At 49.8% G+C, this 14,773-nt stretch overlaps 5 protein-coding genes and 2 pseudogenes across 5 annotated transcripts; 2 read left to right on the top strand and 5 right to left on the bottom strand.

The window, feature by feature from the left end:
• Window positions 1-39: 39 nt before the first annotated feature.
• On the bottom strand, window positions 40-455 carry LOC117147955 (high mobility group protein D-like). Its single transcript, XM_033315098.1, has 2 exons — window positions 183-455; window positions 40-122 (listed from the first exon to the last, which is right to left on the bottom strand). Exons 1-2 carry the CDS (start codon window positions 432-434, stop codon window positions 81-83), a joined length of 294 nt encoding a protein of 97 aa, XP_033170989.1. The 5' UTR covers window positions 435-455; the 3' UTR covers window positions 40-80.
• A 1,013-nt stretch (window positions 456-1,468) lies between these two features.
• Window positions 1,469-1,975, bottom strand: LOC117148279 (high mobility group protein D-like). The gene is made up of 2 exons (XM_033315593.1): window positions 1,621-1,975; window positions 1,469-1,560 (listed from the first exon to the last, which is right to left on the bottom strand). Exons 1-2 carry the CDS (start codon window positions 1,870-1,872, stop codon window positions 1,519-1,521), a joined length of 294 nt encoding a protein of 97 aa, XP_033171484.1. The 5' UTR covers window positions 1,873-1,975; the 3' UTR covers window positions 1,469-1,518.
• A 452-nt stretch (window positions 1,976-2,427) lies between these two features.
• Window positions 2,428-2,965, bottom strand: LOC117148282. The gene has a single exon (XM_033315596.1). The coding sequence runs from the start codon at window positions 2,938-2,940 to the stop codon at window positions 2,668-2,670; it is 273 nt and encodes a 90-aa protein (XP_033171487.1). The 5' UTR covers window positions 2,941-2,965; the 3' UTR covers window positions 2,428-2,667.
• Window positions 2,923-3,344, bottom strand: LOC117148280 (high mobility group protein D-like). The gene is made up of 2 exons (XM_033315594.1): window positions 3,075-3,344; window positions 2,923-3,014 (listed from the first exon to the last, which is right to left on the bottom strand). Exons 1-2 carry the CDS (start codon window positions 3,324-3,326, stop codon window positions 2,973-2,975), a joined length of 294 nt encoding a protein of 97 aa, XP_033171485.1. The 5' UTR covers window positions 3,327-3,344; the 3' UTR covers window positions 2,923-2,972.
• A 1,025-nt stretch (window positions 3,345-4,369) lies between these two features.
• On the top strand, window positions 4,370-5,716 carry LOC117147243 (annotated as a pseudogene).
• A 479-nt stretch (window positions 5,717-6,195) lies between these two features.
• LOC117148281 (high mobility group protein D-like) lies at window positions 6,196-6,637 on the bottom strand. Its single transcript, XM_033315595.1, has 2 exons — window positions 6,368-6,637; window positions 6,196-6,307 (listed from the first exon to the last, which is right to left on the bottom strand). The coding sequence occupies exons 1-2, from the start codon at window positions 6,617-6,619 to the stop codon at window positions 6,266-6,268; spliced, it is 294 nt and encodes a 97-aa protein (XP_033171486.1). The 5' UTR covers window positions 6,620-6,637; the 3' UTR covers window positions 6,196-6,265.
• A 1,040-nt stretch (window positions 6,638-7,677) lies between these two features.
• On the top strand, window positions 7,678-8,390 carry LOC117147244 (annotated as a pseudogene).
• Window positions 8,391-14,773: the final 6,383 nt, after the last annotated feature.

Below are 14,773 nucleotides of genomic sequence, written 5' to 3' on the forward strand. Positions count from 1 at the left end.
ACGATAGTTCTTCACTCGCAGTCTACTGCACAGTTTTGGCGGCTGCATAACCCAACAAAACGTTTACGTTTAAACGCACTTCATGCAGATCGATCCACCGTCTCATCCGTTTGGGTAGTTTTCTAGAATCGAGAGGACAACTGAGCTTCATAGTTATGGGGATACGTCTGCGAAAGACCTACCTCCGACTGCTCTTTGTGTGTATTCCACTTCTCCAATTTCTTCTTGTAATCGGCCATTGCCGTGCGTGCCGCCTCCTGCCACACGACCTTCTCCTCATCGACCATGGCTCCCCACATCTCACTGCCCTTCATTAACACTTCCTGGGGACTGATGCCGGGATGCATCGCTCTTATGTAATTGCGCCCGGCGGAATTTATCCACATTAAGAATTCATTCACAGGTTTTTTGGGGCGCGGTCCGCAGTGTGGCATCGTTATAGTAATAATAAAAAAAAAAAAAAATTCTATTTGAAATTTACTTGGAAAATTTGTTGAATATCGTTAAGATTTACAGAAAAACAAAAAATATCTAAAAGAGCACATGATAAGTAATGCGAAATCAAAGTCAATGCCTACTAAATACTTTTACTTTATTAGAAAGGATATTTTTATATCACCAATTTTCAGTATTAAAAAAAGCGTTACCACGATTTTCAACCAGGGCTCCCTAAGTAATCGGCTATCGATTACCATCTATATTTTGAAGGCCGCCTTGAATGTGCACACCTCAGAGGGGTCGCGGGGTGGAGTCTAGGACATCGGACATCGGGCACTCTGCCTTCGAGTTGCATTTCAATTAGCCCGTTTAGCTGCTGGCAACCGGTCGAGAGGAGGCAGTGGGCCCCCAATGCAGCTGACACACAAGTCGCCTGGGATTCAGGGATTGCCTTCGCAGCACGTCGATCAGATGGAAGGAGTGGACTTTGCGGACCGCACCGGCCATCAGGCCATCAGGCCAAGCGGCCATCCTGCAGTCGTTTGTGGGCTTAGTTTACCCGCCAAAGGATCTGCGAAACTAATTGGGGATTACTCGCTGGAATTATTACCTACAGGAAGTTGATTCGATCGTTACTGTGTTCTTTATAGGCGCAAATGGATTTAGCTCAAAGAGAAATCTGGCTAGCACTTAATGTGTAATTATATTCCCTTAAGTTGGTTTTATTTGATTTTAGTTCAATTTATTAAAGGTTTACATTTGAAATTTTCCTCCATCAATTAGTTTGCCCTTGCGGCTCATCATTTACCCTCTTTAGTGGTTGGGTGCTTTTTGGTGTGAGTGTTTCATCGCGCCCCTGGTTGTCATCCATGGCAGCACTGGTTCCACTCGCGATCCTCTCCTGCAGCCGGTTATGTTCCGGGGCGGCGGTAATGGAGGAACTGGGCTCGTTATGGTCGCGATGTTCGTCCGGGTCTAGGCGACTGGGCACAATCGAGTAACGATAGTTCTTCACTCGCAGTCTACTGCACAGTTTTGGCGGCTGCATGACCCAACAAAACGTTTACGTTTAAACGCACTTCATGCAGATCGATCCACCGTCTCATCCGTTTGGGTAGTTTTCTAGAATCGAGAGGACAACTGAGCTTCATAGTTATGGGGATACGTCTGCGAAAGACCTACCTCCGACTGCTCTTTGTGTGTATTCCACTTCTCCAATTTCTTCTTGTAATCGGCCATTGCCGTGCGTGCCGCCTCCTGCCACACGACCTTCTCCTCATCGACCATGGCTCTCCACATCTCACTGCCCTTCATTAACACTTCCTGGGGACTGATCCCGGGATGCATCGCTCTTATGTAATTGCGCCCGGCGGAATTTATCCACATTAAGAATGCATTCACGGGTTTTTTGGGGCGCGGTCCGCAGTGTGGCATCGTTATAGTAATAATCAAAAAAAAAAAAAAAATTTCTATTTTAAATTTACTTGGAAAATTTGTTGTAGAATTGGACTGTATATCGTTAAGATCTAGAGAAAAACTAAAAATATCTAAAAGAGCACATGATAAGTAATGCGAAATCAAAGTCAATGCCTACTAAATACTTTTACTTTATTAGAAAGGATATGTTTATATAATCAATTTTCAGTATTTAAAAAAGCGTTACCACGATTTTCAACCAGGGCTCCCTAAGTAATCGGCTATCGATTACCATATATATTTTGAAGGCCGCCTTGAATGTGCACACCTCAGAGGGGTCGCGGGGTGGAGTCTAGGACATCGGACATCGGGCACTCTGCCTTCGAGTTGCATTTCAATTAGCCCGTTTAGCTGCTGGCAACCGGTCGAGAGGAGGCAGTGGGCCCCCAATGCAGCTGACACACAAGTCGCCTGGGATTCAGGGATTACCTTCGCCGCACGTCGATCAGATGGAAGGAGTGGACTTTGCGGACCGCACCGGCCATCAGGCCATCAGGCCAAGCGGCCATCCTGCAGTCGTTTGTGGGCTTAGTTTACCCGCCAAAGGATCTGCGAAACTAATTGGGGATTACTCGCAGGAATTATTACCTACAGGAAGTTGATTCGCTCGTTACTGTGTTCTTTATAGGCGCAAATGGATTTAGCTCAAAGAGAAATCTGGCTAGCACTTAATGTGTAATTATATTCCCTTAAGTTGGTTTTATTTGATTTTAGTTCAATTTATTAAAGGTTTACATTTGAAATTTTCCTCCATCAATTAGTTTGCCCTTGCGGCTCAGCATTTACCCTCTTTAGTGGTTGGGTGCTTTTTGGTGTGAGTTCATCATCGCGCCCCTGGTTGTCATCCATGGCAGCACTGGTTCCACTCGAGATCCTCTCCTGCAGCCGGTTATGTTCCGGGGCGGCGATAATGGAGGAACTGGGCTCGTTAAGGTCGCGATGTTCGTCCGGGTCTAGGCGAATGGGCACAATCGAGTAACGATAGTTCTTCACTCGCAGTCTACTGCACAGTTTTGGCGGCTGCATGACCCAACAAAACGTTTACGTTTAAACGCACTTCATGCAGATCGATCCACCGTCTCATCCGTTTGGGTAGTTTTCTAGAATCGAGAGGACAACTGAGCTTCATAGTTATGGGGATACGTCTGCGAAAGACCTACCTCCGACTGCTCTTTGTGTGTATTCCACTTCTCCAATTTCTTCTTGTAATCGGCCATTGCCGTGCGTGCCGCCTCCTGCCACACGACCTTCTCCTCATCGACCATGGCTCCCCACATCTCACTGCCCTTCATTAACACTTCCTGGGGACTGATGCCGGGATGCATCGCTCTTATGTAATTGCGCCCGGCGGAATTTATCCACATTAAGAATTCATTCACAGGTTTTTTGGGGCGCGGTCCGCAGTGTGGCATCGTTATAGTAATAATCAAAAAAAAAAAAAAATTCTATTTGAAATTTACTTGGAAAATTTGTTGAATATCGTTAAGATTTACAGAAAAACAAAAAATATCTAAAAGAGCACATGATAAGTAATGCGAAATCAAAGTCAATGCCTACTAAATACTTTTACTTTATTAGAAAGGATATTTTTATATCACCAATTTTCAGTATTAAAAAAAGCGTTACCACGATTTTCAACCGGGGCTCCCTAAGTAATCGGCTATCGATTACCATCTATATTTTGAAGGCCGCCTTGAATGTGCACATCTCAGAGGGGTCGCGGGGTGGAGTCTAGGACATCGGACATCGGGCACTCTGCCTTCGAGTTGCATTTCAATTAGACCGTTTAGCTGCTGGCAACCGGTCGAGAGGAGGCAGTGGGCCCCCAATGCAGCTGACACACAAGTCGCCTGGGATTCAGGGATTGCCTTCGCCGCACGTCGATCAGATGGAAGGAGTGGACTTTGCGGACCGCACCGGCCATCAGGCCAAGCGGCCATCCTGCAGTCGTTTGTGGGCTTAGTTTACCCGCCAAAGGATCTGCGAAACTAATTGGGGATTACTCGCAGGAATTATTACCTACAGGAAGTTGATTCGCTCGTTACTGTGTTCTTTATAGGCGCAAATGGATTTAGCTCAAAGAGAAATCTGGCTAGCACTTAATGTGTAATTATATTCCCTTAAGTTGGTTTTATTTGATTTTAGTTCAATTTATTAAAGGTTTACATTTGAAATTTTCCTCCATCAATTAGTTTGCCCTTGCGGCTCAGCATTTACCCTCTTTAGTGGTTGGGTGTTTTTTGGTGTGAGTTCTTCATCGCGCCCCTGGTTGTCATCCATGGCAGCACTGGTTCCACTCGAGATCCTCTCCTGCAGCCGGTTATGTTCCGGGGCGGCGGTAATGGAGGAATTGGGCTCGTTATGGTCGCGATGTTCGACTGGGTCTAGGCGACTGGGCACAATCGAGTAACGATAGTTCTTCACTCGCAGTCTACTGCACAGTTTTGGCGGCTGCATGACCCAACAAAACATTGAAGTGCCAGCATCTCGTGCGGTTGTCAAGCCATCGGAGACTTCGGTGGCCAACAATGGTTGCCAGCCAGCTGCAACCAAAGGCAAGAAGCACAAGAAAAGAAGCGCTTCGGGAGACACCAATGCTGACAAAGCGATATCGTCGCCGAATCAAGACGCCAATACTTTCAAGGCCAAGAAACATAAGAAGGGCCATTCTACAAAGGACAGGAATGGTTATCAACTTGCTGGTGCTCAAGACAACCCAGGTTCATCTGGCAATAAACAGGGAAATCAAACCCCTACGAGTAAAACCTCAAATTCTCCAAAGAAGAGCAATGGTCTCCAGGGCGTGCAACCAGCTGGAGACACTCTCGCAAGCTCCCAGTCAATCCAGTCGAAGGACCAAGTCGCACATGCCACTGTTAGCAAGAAATCGGAAGAGACAGCTGGTGGATCTCAATCGCGGGTGCAACCGAATGTTGCATCCATACCGGCGCCAGCCCAGAAAGCAACTAATGACACTATACCCACACCTGCAGAACGCCCAGAGAAGAGTCGCCTGCGCCGGAACAGCAACTGGATAATAAGCAGGGACTTTGACGATGAAGTCATTGTGCTGTTGAGCAGCGAGGATGAGGAGACCACTGCCGCCGACAATGGCCAAACAGAGGGAAGACTCTCCGTCGACGAGAATCAAACGCTTTTCACATATCCGCCCACCGGAACCGGTGGCCTGAGCATCACCATTAAGGACTATATGTGTCTAAAGGAAGGCTCATTTCTGAACGACATAATCATTGATTATTATCTGCGCTGACTAAAGAATAACATCATACCAGAGGGTCAGCGCGATAGGACGCACATCTTTAGCACATTTTTCCACATGAGATTGACCACAGAGACGAGTCCCAACAACACGAAGGAGCCGGTGGCCAAGAGGCGTCACGAAAGAAGTGGACACGAACCGTGAATATATTCGAGAAGGATTTCATCATAATACCATTCAACGAGAAGTCCCATTGGATACTGGCCATCATATGTTTTCCAAACCTGAAGACCTCCGTGGTTAACCATGATGTACAGACACCCGGCGAAGACATTCCAATCAAACAGCCATTGATTCTCATCTTCGATTCGTTGGCGGGCAACTCACGCTATCGAGATATTGCCATATTGCATGATTACCTCAACTTCGAGTACAAGGCAAAGTATCCGAAAGAGCGGGCGCGCATCTTCAACGGGGATAATATGCCAGGTCTCATTGTGGAGGTGCCGCAGCAGGAGAATCTCACCGATTGCGGCCTCTATCTGCTGCAGTATGCGGAGCAATTCTTCACAAAACCCATCGTTAACTATAAGCTGCCCATTAGGGAGCTGATCGATTGGTTTGACCTGCTCACAGTAACCAAGAAGCGCGAGGATATCGCCAATCTCATCCAGAAGCTGATGAATGAAGGCAATCAGCAGGGCATAACTTTGCCCGTCATAAAGTTTCCCACACTGAATGGCATAATGGTGATGGATGTGGATGACGATAAGGAATGGGACACGGAGGAAGAGAATCAAACTATAAACCAATATAGTTTTGAAACCAGAACACCGCCGAAAAGAAGGCATACACTCCAGTAAACCACTTGTGAAGTGGCTGCTTCGGAAAATTATATTTTCACACAGAAGAACTGAAGACGACGACAACGCAATGCACACACGTTTGGAATACTAGGAGGAGCAAGTTACACGGAGGTGGGTTCACCAGAATTATAGGTTTTTTCCCCCAAAAGCAAGAAAACTTTCATACACACACACACACACAAGTCACCAAAAAGACTTGTGTACTGTGTACTGCACAGTTTTGGCGGCTGCATGACCCAACAAAACGTTTACGTTTAAACGCACTTCATGCAGATCGATCCACCGTCTCATCCGTTTGGGTAGTTTTCTAGAATCGAGAGGACAACTGAGCTTCATAGTTATGGGGATACGTCTGCGAAAGACCTACCTCCGACTGCTCTTTGTGTGTATTCCACTTCTCCAATTTCTTCTTGTAATCGGCCATTGCCGTGCGTGCCGCCTCCTGCCACACGACCTTCTCCTCATCGACCATGGCTCCCCACATCTCACTGCCCTTCATTAACACTTCCTGGGGACTGATGCCGGGATGCATCGCTCTTATGTAATTGCGCCCGGCGGAATTTATCCACATTAAGAATTCATTCACAGGTTTTTTGGGGCGCGGTCCGCAGTGTGGCATCGTTATAGTAATAATCAAAAAAAAAAAAAAATTCTATTTGAAATTTACTTGGAAAATTTGTTGAATATCGTTAAGATTTACAGAAAAACAAAAAATATCTAAAAGAGCACATGATAAGTAATGCGAAATCAAAGTCAATGCCTACTAAATACTTTTACTTTATTAGAAAGGATATTTTTATATCACCAATTTTCAGTATTAAAAAAAGCGTTACCACGATTTTCAACCGGGGCTCCCTAAGTAATCGGCTATCGATTACCATCTATATTTTGAAGGCCGCCTTGAATGTGCACATCTCAGAGGGGTCGCGGGGTGGAGTCTAGGACATCGGACATCGGGCACTCTGCCTTCGAGTTGCATTTCAATTAGACCGTTTAGCTGCTGGCAACCGGTCGAGAGGAGGCAGTGGGCCCCCAATGCAGCTGACACACAAGTCGCCTGGGATTCAGGGATTGCCTTCGCCGCACGTCGATCAGATGGAAGGAGTGGACTTTGCGGACCGCACCGGCCATCAGGCCAAGCGGCCATCCTGCAGTCGTTTGTGGGCTTAGTTTACCCGCCAAAGGATCTGCGAAACTAATTGGGGATTACTCGCAGGAATTATTACCTACAGGAAGTTGATTCGCTCGTTACTGTGTTCTTTATAGGCGCAAATGGATTTAGCTCAAAGAGAAATCTGGCTAGCACTTAATGTGTAATTATATTCCCTTAAGTTGGTTTTATTTGATTTTAGTTCAATTTATTAAAGGTTTACATTTGAAATTTTCCTCCATCAATTAGTTTGCCCTTGCGGCTCAGCATTTACCCTCTTTAGTGGTTGGGTGTTTTTTGGTGTGAGTTCTTCATCGCGCCCCTGGTTGTCATCCATGGCAGCACTGGTTCCACTCGAGATCCTCTCCTGCAGCCGGTTATGTTCCGGGGCGGCGGTAATGGAGGAATTGGGCTCGTTATGGTCGCGATGTTCGACTGGGTCTAGGCGACTGGGCACAATCGAGTAACGATAGTTCTTCACTCGCAGTCTACTGCACAGTTTTGGCGGCTGCATGACCCAACAAAACATTGAAGTGCCAGCATCTCGTGCGGTTGTCAAGCCATCGGAGACTTCGGTGGCCAACAATGGTTGCCAGCCAGCTGCAACCAAAGGCAAGAAGCACAAGAAAAGAAGCGCTTCGGGAGACACCAATGCTGACAAAGCGATATCGTCGCCGAATCAAGACGCCAATACTTTCAAGGCCAAGAAACATAAGAAGGGCCATTCTACAAAGGACAGGAATGGTTATCAACTTGCTGGTGCTCAAGACAACCCAGGTTCATCTGGCAATAAACAGGGAAATCAAACCCCTACGAGTAAAACCTCAAATTCTCCAAAGAAGAGCAATGGTCTCCAGGGCGTGCAACCAGCTGGAGACACTCTCGCAAGCTCCCAGTCAATCCAGTCGAAGGACCAAGTCGCACATGCCACTGTTAGCAAGAAATCGGAAGAGACAGCTGGTGGATCTCAATCGCGGGTGCAACCGAATGTTGCATCCATACCGGCGCCAGCCCAGAAAGCAACTAATGACACTATACCCACACCTGCAGAACGCCCAGAGAAGAGTCGCCTGCGCCGGAACAGCAACTGGATAATAAGCAGGGACTTTGACGATGAAGTCATTGTGCTGTTGAGCAGCGAGGATGAGGAGACCACTGCCGCCGACAATGGCCAAACAGAGGGAAGACTCTCCGTCGACGAGAATCAAACGCTTTTCACATATCCGCCCACCGGAACCGGTGGCCTGAGCATCACCATTAAGGACTATATGTGTCTAAAGGAAGGCTCATTTCTGAACGACATAATCATTGATTATTATCTGCGCTGACTAAAGAATAACATCATACCAGAGGGTCAGCGCGATAGGACGCACATCTTTAGCACATTTTTCCACATGAGATTGACCACAGAGACGAGTCCCAACAACACGAAGGAGCCGGTGGCCAAGAGGCGTCACGAAAGAAGTGGACACGAACCGTGAATATATTCGAGAAGGATTTCATCATAATACCATTCAACGAGAAGTCCCATTGGATACTGGCCATCATATGTTTTCCAAACCTGAAGACCTCCGTGGTTAACCATGATGTACAGACACCCGGCGAAGACATTCCAATCAAACAGCCATTGATTCTCATCTTCGATTCGTTGGCGGGCAACTCACGCTATCGAGATATTGCCATATTGCATGATTACCTCAACTTCGAGTACAAGGCAAAGTATCCGAAAGAGCGGGCGCGCATCTTCAACGGGGATAATATGCCAGGTCTCATTGTGGAGGTGCCGCAGCAGGAGAATCTCACCGATTGCGGCCTCTATCTGCTGCAGTATGCGGAGCAATTCTTCACAAAACCCATCGTTAACTATAAGCTGCCCATTAGGGAGCTGATCGATTGGTTTGACCTGCTCACAGTAACCAAGAAGCGCGAGGATATCGCCAATCTCATCCAGAAGCTGATGAATGAAGGCAATCAGCAGGGCATAACTTTGCCCGTCATAAAGTTTCCCACACTGAATGGCATAATGGTGATGGATGTGGATGACGATAAGGAATGGGACACGGAGGAAGAGAATCAAACTATAAACCAATATAGTTTTGAAACCAGAACACCGCCGAAAAGAAGGCATACACTCCAGTAAACCACTTGTGAAGTGGCTGCTTCGGAAAATTATATTTTCACACAGAAGAACTGAAGACGACGACAACGCAATGCACACACGTTTGGAATACTAGGAGGAGCAAGTTACACGGAGGTGGGTTCACCAGAATTATAGGTTTTTTCCCCCAAAAGCAAGAAAACTTTCATACACACACACACACACAAGTCACCAAAAAGAGCAGTGCGGCCAACAAGACGATAAAGAGGCTACCTACCAGAGAGAGAGAAAGAGAGACACAGATCAGGATCACAGGATGAGCAGGATAAGCAGCATGAGCAGGATAAGCAGGAGCTGGATGCCAGGAGGTGGAGAATGGCCAAATATCAAGAAAAATTCTAAATTTAGAGTCACCAAATTAATAGAAAATATTTTTTTTTGTAAATAGCAAAATAAACGGTCCATAGGACCAATAAAAATAAGTCACGCAATAAGCATAGCTTTATAGATTGCCAAAAATGAATTCTACTATACTATATGGTACTTAAGCGCGGTTATCAGCTATTTGGAAAACTGTAGGGTATTACCAAATCAGCATTATACTCGACTCTAAGCCCACACACATACACAGACACACGCACACGCACAGATGAGGAGGTGTGTGAGTTGCGCGCGCGCGAAGTTCATTGAATTGGCGCTCCTGGGAAATCTCGAAATTTTCCGGGTCGCGCCGGCCCGACAGTGACAGGAGCGGCTGTCCCCACCGCACAAAAGTTGGGCCGTACTCACCAGCAGTAGGCACAACTCCAAGGGTCCAGGGATCGCCCGCCGTCGACGATCTTCAGGGCCATGGGGCTGGACAGGGTGAGAGTAGGAAACAACTTTCTCTTCACTATTTTCTCTTCCTTCCGTGTTGTTGTGGTGGCTGACAAGTGCCAGTCCCGCCAGCTGATCACGCAGTCAGCTGGGATAGCAGTGCTGGTAAACGGCAAAAGCTCCCAGGTCTGGCAGCGCTGGTCGGCTGCACGAGCCCCCTGGCATAGGTGGCGCTTTCTACCCAGTGCACTCACTGACGAAAGCTAGCAGCTACGGAAGCCACCAAACGATCTGTTCTCCGGGCGTAGCATACATACATGGGCGGCCAACGGTTATCCTTGGCAACATCCCATGGAATCCCGGAGACAGACCCATGAATCGAGCAGGAGAGGCAGAAGATGTGTGTAAAAAGTCAAGGAGCAGACCAATAGCCAACCCCCCCCCCCCCCCCCCCCCCCCCCCCCGCGTATGCGGCACACTTTAAACTCGGGGCTCTGGCGACCGAGCTGGAGCGGTAAATCTCCCACCGCAGCAACCTTTTTTTGCCCTGCTCACAACACCACACCCCCCCACCCCCACCCAAAGCCCACGGCGCGTCTGACCCAAATTGGGCGGCTACGTGGCCTGTGCCTGTACTCTTGGCAGCCGGGCATCAGCACAACTAAAACCCATTCTGCGTCTGTACCAAGTTGGCCGGCAGAATGGTCTGCGTCTGCGCCGCATCGGCCGGCAGTGAACCTAAAACCTGGCGATAGGTATAAAGCCGCAAACCTGGCAGTAGGAATAAAATGCAATAAAAAATCAGAATGTCTGGAAATAACACTATTACTCCAGGTGGCAGCCACATATGTGGAAATCCACCCTCGGCTAATCCCGAGGCTAGGGCACGGATTCTGGAGGCCCTACCCAACATTCCCCCCATCCCCGCCCCGACGGCGGCACACTTGGCCATCGGAACAAGCAATGCAACAAGTGCAAGTAAAGATGAAGAGAGCTTGGCGTTTGGGAAAAGGTCAAAGGTTCTAAGGACCCCACCCCAAAACCCGAGCGATGGCACCCCCAAGAGACCATTGGAAGCGACATCACCCCCTACCAGAGCTCAACTAGCAAAGCGGGTCAAGACCCCCCAGCTAGAAATCGAGGAGATGGGAGCAATCCTGGACGACCTTCTGACGAAGGTCAACCTCAACGGGGTGTGGAGCATTAATCTGGCAATGAAGACCTCATTCGCCAGATTGAAGGAGCTCCAATTAAAGCTGCGCACTAGGCTGCCGGAGGCGGAGAAAACGCAGGTTGGACGTACGGCGTAAGCAGATGCTAGCCAACAGACCACCCCCAAGCTCCCATTCGGCCTCGAAGAACCGTGCAACGTTAAGGGCAGCCCTAAGTCAAAGGATCTCACGGCGCTGTCTGCGAAGAGTGCCCAGCGACCCGACCACCAGAAGGCTGCGGGACCCAAGCGCCTACCAAGGGCTCCGCCCCAAGCCACTGTAGCGGGAAAGAAGTCGCAACCAAACTTGCAGCAACCGCCCGGACCGCGCAAGAAGAGACGCCCCCACAGCTGGCTTACCCTACAGCGAAGTGCTGTCCCTGGTCACAAGAGGGCAGGACGCTAGGCTCAGGGCCATCGGGGAAAACGTAGCAAGGGTGAAGAGGACGGCCAAAGGCGAACTGCTCCTCGAACTACGTGCCTCAGCCCAAGACCTGACGCAGAAGCTCAAGATGGACATGGGAGCGGTGCTAGGAGACCGCGCCAGACTTCTCGCGTTAACACAAACTAAGGTATTTGTGATTCGCGACCTCGACGAGCTCACCACGGAAGACGAGTTGAAGAGTGCCTTGGAGGCCCAGGCAGAGATCCCTGCAGCAGTGGTGGCTATCAAGAGCCTTCGGCAATCGCAGTACGGAGGGAAGACTGCGGTGATAGCAGTCCCAGCCAATCTGACGGACCCGCTGATCAAGCGTGGCAAGCTGAGGGTAGGATGGTCCCAATGCTTGATCAAGGAGCTGGAGCCACGCCAAAGATGCTTCAGATGCCTGGAAGAAGGCCACATAGCGGCCCACTGCAGAAGCACCGTTGACAGAAGCCAGTGCTGCTTCAGATGCGGGACCGCGGGACACAAAGCCGCCGAGTGCCCTAACGAAGCTAAGTGCTTCTTGTGCGCAAACAGAGGTAGCCAAGCGACCAACCACCAAATGGGCACCCGGAAGTGCCCATTGGCGGGTAAAGGAGCACCAAAGGCACTGCAATGATGCGGCTGATTCAGCTATGGTAAACCTGAATCACTGCACGGCAGCCCAAGACCTGCTAGTGCAGACGGTGCGTAAACGCAGAGTGGAGCTCGCGCTACTTAACGAGCCCTACCGAACGGCGGCTAGCCCAGACTGGGCTTTCGACCGCACCAAGAAAGCAGCGATCTGGAGGTGCAGCAGAGAAACCCAGCAAATAACCGATGTTCTTTCGGACATCGGATTTGTTAGTGCCAGGGTAGGCAGATGGTGGGTGTACAGCGTATACCTAGCTCCCAGCCTGACCCTAACCGCATTCAGCCGGGCACTGGACAGACTGGCAGCGGATGCTAGAGGCCGCACCCAGGTCCTAATAGCGGGCGACTTCAACGCATGGTCAGAGAGCTAGGGCAGCTCAACCACCAATGCGAGAGGCAGGATGGTACTGGAGGCATTCGCGACGTGGGACCTGGCTCTTCTTAACCATGGAAACCGGCACACGTTCAGGCGCGCCGGACTGGGCTCTGTGGTGGACCTCACCTTCACTAGCGGCTCGTCGTACAGGCTAGCGAGGTGGAGACTCAGCGAGGACTACACTGGCAGCGACCACCTGGCCATCATCTGCGACCTGGGAAGCCCACCCTCGTCCCAAGCCCAGACACCAGCCCAGGCCAGGATTAAATACAAGACGGACTCTCTGGACACGCAGGTGTTTCGAGAGCAGTTCCTACCCATGGCGAGCAGACAAGGAGCCGAGCAGAAGGCTGCTGACGAGTGTCACCCGAGCTACCATGCATATAGCCGCCCCGGTGTGGGCAAAAGCGCTTGGTACCGAAAGCTACGCCCAGGGCCTAAATGCTACCCACAGACTTTCGGCCTTACGTGTCTGCTGCGCCTTCAGAACAGTGTCCAACGCGGCGGCATTGGTGATCGCAGGGATACCGCCTCTGGACCTGTTAGCGAAGGAAAACGAAGTGGTCTTCAACCAAACCCACGGTCGAAGACTTTCCCCCGGCGCCAAGAAGGCAATACGAGCTGAAGCAAGGCAGCACACCCTGGAGACATGGCAGCACAGGTGGACCAACGAGCCCAAGGGTCGCTGGACGCAGCAGCTGATACCCAACCTCAAGCCGTGGTTAGAGCGGAAGCACGGCGATATTACGTTCCACCTAACGCAGCTGATCAGCGGGCACGGTTGCTTTCGCAGCTACCTGATGCGCTTTGGACACGAGGATGCGGATGACTGTCCATGGTGCGGAGGTGGTCGGAGCGAAACAGCTGAGCACGTTCTCTTCTCGTGCGTTAAATACGCTAGGGAACGGAGCTCTCTGGAAACCGTACTTGGCGGCAGACTGAATGCGGACAACCTAGTCCCATTCATGCTGCAGGGGGAGGCGGAATGGCAAGCGGTCAACAGCTTCGCCGCAGCGATAACCACCGAGCTCAGAAGAGCCGAGAAAGCCAGGAGGGTCCACGAGTGAGCAAATCCTGATCGTCCTCGCGAAGCAATGCTTCACGGCCATACCGCGGGGAGTCCTGGATTTGCCCTCCTAAATGTTATTATGTTGTATTCAATAAACGAATTAAAAAAAAAAAAAAAAAAAACACGCACACGCACACACATGGATCTCTTTGCATTGGTGTTGGGGTTCGGCGATAAGAAAATCGAGCCATTAAGTCGCGCCGGCGATTCTATAGACGCTCAGTTGCTTTGGAGCGATTCTTTGATGCAGACGAACGTCGGAGTTTGCGGATTGTAATAAAAGAGCAAGCACAGAGAGAGAGAGAGAGACAGTTAATGAGACAGAGAGATTGGAGTGGAGTAGAAGGATCTGACGTGTCGTAAGGATCATTGGAGTCAGTGGCCAGCGAAGGTGGTCCCAGGACGAGCGTTGCCTCGCCCAAGGACGATACACCCTGCACCATAACACCATGACCTTCAGAAGGAAAGGCAAGAACCCGACGTTTCCATAAGGGTCAGTGGAGTCAGTGGTCGGTATAGGTGGTCCCAGGACGAGCGTTGCCTCGCCCCCGGACGCTACACCCTACCCCATAACATCCTAAACCCAGACCGACCGGCGGGTGGAGACGACTGCGACGAAGCGGGTTCCTGAAGGACAGTGGAGTCAGTGGTCGGTACAGGTGGTCCCAGGACGAGCGTTGCCTCGCCCCAGGACGATACACCGTGCCCCATAATATCCTAGTCCCGGCCGGGCCAACTCGTCGTCCACGTCAAGGAGCCAGCAGTACCACGGAGGCAAGGCGTTGCAAGAGAAGCGCCGAAGAAGATCTCCGAAAAAAGTCAATCTCAGTTTTTGGCGTCCAGAATGGAACTGATTGTGCTTTTACTTTCAGACTTAAGCTAAGCTAAATTTATTTAATTTAACGGAATTTCCACAGGGGTGATAATGGTGCTTCTTCTTTCAACTTCTTCGTTCATCAATAAATGAACGTGATGCATAAGCTATTGGGAGCTTAAT

This window comes from Drosophila mauritiana, chromosome X (assembly GCF_004382145.1).
Source record: "Drosophila mauritiana strain mau12 chromosome X, ASM438214v1, whole genome shotgun sequence".
In the NCBI taxonomy this organism is placed as follows: Eukaryota; Metazoa; Arthropoda; class Insecta; order Diptera; family Drosophilidae; genus Drosophila; species Drosophila mauritiana.